At 42.8% G+C, this 5,249-nt stretch overlaps 1 protein-coding gene across 1 annotated transcript; it reads right to left on the reverse strand.

Moving 5' to 3' along the window:
• Positions 1–3,569: 3,569 nt before the first annotated feature.
• On the reverse strand, positions 3,570–4,475 carry LOC125581768. Its single transcript, XM_048747746.1, has 2 exons — positions 3,805–4,475; positions 3,570–3,624 (listed from the first exon to the last, which is right to left on the reverse strand). The coding sequence occupies exons 1-2, from the start codon at positions 4,473–4,475 to the stop codon at positions 3,570–3,572; spliced, it is 726 nt and encodes a 241-aa protein (XP_048603703.1).
• Positions 4,476–5,249: the final 774 nt, after the last annotated feature.

Here is a 5,249-nt window from a genome sequence, read left to right on the forward strand (position 1 = left end):
AAAGGTCGGCTGAGTTGTCGCTGGATCGGACTTGGACTACTTGAACCTCCTTTGCCTTCTGCAAGTCGTGGGTGAAAAAGAACTTGGGCAGGATGTGCTTAGTCCTGTCTCCCTTGATGTATTCTTCCTTGAGCTGAGCAATGCACGCTGCATTGTCCTCGTAGATGATCATTGGCTCCTCCTTCTCTTGTCCCACGGCCAGACCACTCTCTTTTAAGACATGGCCGGTCATGTTCCTCAACCAAACAAGCTCACGGCTTGCCTCCTACATGGCTATGATCTCGGCGTGATTAGACGATGTAGCAACTAAGGATTGCTTTGTTGAACGCCAGCATATTGCGGCTCCACTATGTGTAAACACATATCTTGTCTGAGATCTAGCCTGGTGTGGGTCAGATAAGTACCCTGCATCTGCATATCCGACCAAGTTCTCTCCTGGCCGGTTGGTGTAGAACAAACCAAGATCTTTTGTTCCTTTCAGATACCTGAACAGATGTTTCACTCCGTTCCAATGCCTTAAGGTCGGACATGAACCAAATCTAGATAGTAAGCTCACGGCAAAGCTTATGTCCGGTCTAGTATGACTAGCTAAATACATTAAGGCCCCAATGGCACTTAAGTAAGGCACTTCCGATCCGAGTGTCTCCTCGTCCGGTTTCTTTGGTCTGAATGGATCCTTTTCCAGGTCTTAGGACCTTACGACCATAGGACACGGTAAGGGGTGTGCCTGGTCCATATTGAATTGCTTGAGTATCTTTTCTGTATAAGTTTCTTGATGCACAAGGATGTCATTTGCTTTATACTCAAACTGTAATCCCAAACAGAACTTAGTTTTCCCTAAGTCTTTCATTTCGAATTCTTTCTTTAGACATTCGACCGTTTGGGAAATCTCTCCAGAGGTTCCTATTATGTTCAGGTCATCCACATAGACAGATATTATAACATAGCCCTTGCTGTCAAATTTCTTTACGAATATACATGGACTTATTGGATCATTCTTATAACCCTCTTTGGTTAGGTACTCGGATAGCCGGTTATACCACATTCGACCTGACTGCTTTAAACGATATAAAGCTTTGTTCAGTTTAATGCAATGTTGTTCTCGAGAACCTTTCTTATCTTTGAGCTCAATACCCTCTGGAACTCTCATATGTATTTCATTGTCCAGTGGTCCGTATAGGTATGCTGTAACTACATCCATTAGGCGCAAATCAATGTTTTCTCTCACGGCCAGACTGATTAAATATCTCAATGTAGTCGCATCCACCACAGGGGAATAAGTTTCCTCATAGTCTATTCCTGGTCTTTGTAAGAATCCTTGTGCTACAAGCCGTGCTTTGTATCTCACCACTTCTCCTTTTTCGTTTCTCTTCCTTACAAAGACCCATTTGTATCTCACTGGTTTGACATCTCTAGGTGTCAAGATTATAGGGCCAAAAACGCCTCTCTTTCTCAATGATTCTAACTCCACGTTTATAGCTTGTTTCCATTTGATCCAATCTGATCTTAGCATGCATTCTTGTATGGACGTGGGTTCTAGATCCTCATCTTTATCCATGATCTCAAGTGCTACCTTGTATGCAAATAAATCATCAACGTTGATATCTTTTTTGTTCCATTGTTTTCCAGACATTACATGGTCTATAGAGATCTCTTGGTTGTCCGGCTCTGGTGTCCCGTGAAGTCCAGCGTCCCGGACCTCACTTGGAGGAACGGCCGGATCATCGGGTGTGGTCGGTACACTCGGCTCAACCGTCATGGTTGGCTCGACCGATCCATCTATGTCCTGGACGGTTTCCTTGATGCTTTCGGATCCAGCACCTTTCTTGGATTTCCGAGGCTGTTTGTCTTTGGAACCAATTGGTCTGCCACGTTTTAGACGTTGCTTAGACTCTGTAGCCACTTGACATTGTCCATCTTGGACGTCTAATCTTACAGGTGCATTACAAGCCGGGATGTGTGATATTGTCACTCTATTTGGGTCAGCAAATGTATCTGGCAGTCTATTAGCTAGCTCTTGAAGATGTATTATCTTTTGGACTTCTAAATCACAATCTTTAGTCCGAGGATCTTGCCAAGATGTTGATGGTCTAAACCATTCTAATTCTTTTGTTATCAACCGGCTGTTATCTCCCCCTAAGGACGGATATGTGGACTCATCAAACTGTGAGTCTTCGTATCTGGCCTTAAACAAATCACCGGTTGTTGGCTCAAGATATTTTATAATACTTGGGGATTCATATCCTACGTATATTCCCATCCTCCTCTGCGGTCCCATCTTAGTTCTCTGTGGTGGAGCAATTGGAACGTAGACGGCACATCCAAATGTTTTGATGTGGGACACGTCTGGCTCATGACCCGTAAGTAATTGGGATGGTGAATATCTATGCTCACTAGATGGCCTGATGCAAATCAGTTCCGTAGCATGTAAAATCGCATGTCCCCATGCTGATACCGGAAGTTGAGACTTCATTAGCAATGGACGGGCTATCAGCTGGATACGTTTAATGAAGGATTCGGCCAAGCCGTTCTGTGTATGGACATGTGCCACGGAGTGTTCTACTTTTACCCCCATGGACATACAGTATTCATTTAACGCCTGGGACGTGAACTCACCAGCATTGTCTAGACGTATAGTCTTAAGTGGAAAGTCTGGAAAATGTGCTCTCAGCCTTATCATCTGAGCAAGCAGCCGTGCAAAGGCTAGGTTCCGAGTGGACAACAGACATACATGCGACCATCTGGTCGATGCATCAATGAGGACCATGAAGTATCTAAACGTCCCACAAGGTGGGTGTATCGGTCCACATATGTCCCCTTGGATCCTTTCCAGAAAGTTTAAGGTTTCTTTATTAACCTTGGCTGGTGATGGCCTAGTTATGAGTTTCCCTTGCGCACATGCAGCACATGTGAGATTTCGTGGGATCACTCCTTTAAACGTGTGCCCTAATGAATTCATCATCAGTTTTCGCATCATTCCTGTTCCGGGATGGCCAAGCCGGTTATGCCATAAAGTGAATAGCTCTGAGGTATTTGCCTCGACCATACTGATCTTTGCATAGTAAAGGCCAGTAGACATTGCGGGCATAGTCTCTAGGATCTTTTTATTGCCTTTGGTGATCAAAGTTATGTTAAGGAATTCTTTGTTTCCTTCTTCCCATGTTTCAAGGTGGAAACCGTTCAACCTTATGTCCTTGAAACTCAATAAGCTTCTTCTAGAGCTTGGGGAATACAAGGCGGTTTTGATCTCTAGGTGAGTGCCCTTGGGCATCATCACATAGGCCTGGCCGTGACCTTCAATCAGGCTGGCCTCACCTGCAATGGTTTGTACCTTTGCACTTTGCAATGTGAGATTCATGAAATACCTTTTGTCTCTAAGGATCGTATGACTTGTGCCACTATCCACCACAAGTATACTCATCTCATCATTCATTTCTATAAGTAAAATTTACTAGACTTTAGAGACTTTGTAAGATCTTTAAAACTTTTATTATAAATGTCATTTCATAAAATAAAAACACCAAATCAAAAAAAACATAAAGCAATAAGACAATGTGATTCGAAAGAAACTAGTCCTTTAGACAGTCAGATGTCTCAAAATCCATTTGGTCATCTTTGTTGTCCCTGTCGGATTCATCGTCAGCATCATATCCATAACCTTTGTTATCATGACCGTTTTCTTGGATCATGTTTGCCTCCGGGTTCTTGTTCTTGATACTCTCTTGATAGAGTTCGCACAAGTGTTTCGGAGTTCTGCAGTTCTTGGCCCAATGATTGTCCATCCCACATCTGTGACACAATGACTTGGACGTGTAAGATGGTTTGGATATGCCACCTCGTCCACGGCCATAACTCCCTCGGCCCCGACCGTAATTGGAACCACGACCACGGTTATTGTGGTTTCCTCTTCGGCCGGTTGAGTAGTTATCTCGACCGTTATGGTTGTCACACCTACGCCCCTTGTACCCACCACGGCCATGACCGTATGGTTTCCTGTTGTCTTGGGCGTAGTAGGTTTCTTTGGGATCTTTCTTTTCAACATCATGGGCTTCGGGTAATGGTGCTGTCCAGGCCGGTCTAGCTCCACTGTTCTTCATGAGAAGCTCATTGTTTGCCTCGGCCAAGAGTAGACAGGAGATCAGATCAGTGTATGTGGCAAAACCTTTTGTTCTATATTGCTGCTGCAATACAGAATTCGACTGATTGAAAGTCGTATAGGTCTTTTCAAGCATCATCACATCAGACACTTCTTCACCACACAGCCTTAGTATTGAGACGATTTTGAACAAGGCTGAGTTATACTCATCCACGGACTTAAAGTCCATGAATCTGAGATGCATCCAATCGTGCCTTGCCTTTGGAAGCAACACCATCTTTTGGTGATCATATCTGTGCTTTAAAGCATTCCAAAGATCCAATGGATTCTCAATCGTCATGTACTGATCCTTAAGACCTTCAATGAGATGATGGCGCATATAACATATGGCCCTGTATCTATTCTTTTCATTCTCATTGCTGTCCTCGATGATAGTATCACCGAGTCCCTTGGATTTTAGACTAATCCTTGTGTCTAGCGCCCACTGCAAGTAATTGTCTCCGGAGAGATTAAGGGCTGCATAGTCTCTGTTTGCTATTTTTGACATCTGATCCACATTATCACACAAGACATTAGATTCATAATGGGATCACGTGGCCGCAGGATATAAGCAAGCTCGGCCACAACACGTCTTATGCATTTATGATATCCAAACAATACTAATCGACCATGGTGCTATCAAACAAGAGCCACACGGCCCTGTCAGTTTTCTAATGCAAAACAACCTAAGTTCATGTGATTCTATATGCTGGCCGATCTTGTTTTAAACAGTTGTGAATGCAATATCATGTTCGGATTCATGCAGAACGATTTTTAGAACATCCTATGATCCCTAGGGTTTCAATCTTTAAAGTTCTATCAACTTATGTTTAAGGTTTCAAGGCCTTAAGTATTTGTATGTTCAGATAAATCGATTCAAGCAATCTAAACATTCCTAAACCTCAATTCAAATCAGAAATCAAGCAATCAAGATCAATTTAAAATCGGCTACATGTTTCCTTTAGGGTTTAGGGTTTTCGATTCCTTGATTAGGGTTTGTCAATTTCAGATTTAATCAATCAACATTCAACCAGGTTCTAATTGGAATCAATTTATGTTTCTAGTTTAAGAGATTGTCTATTTTAATCTTAGGGTTTCTTTTAGGGTTTTAATC

This window comes from Brassica napus, chromosome C2 (genome assembly GCF_020379485.1).
Source record: "Brassica napus cultivar Da-Ae chromosome C2, Da-Ae, whole genome shotgun sequence".
NCBI lineage: Eukaryota > Viridiplantae > Streptophyta > Magnoliopsida > Brassicales > Brassicaceae > Brassica > Brassica napus.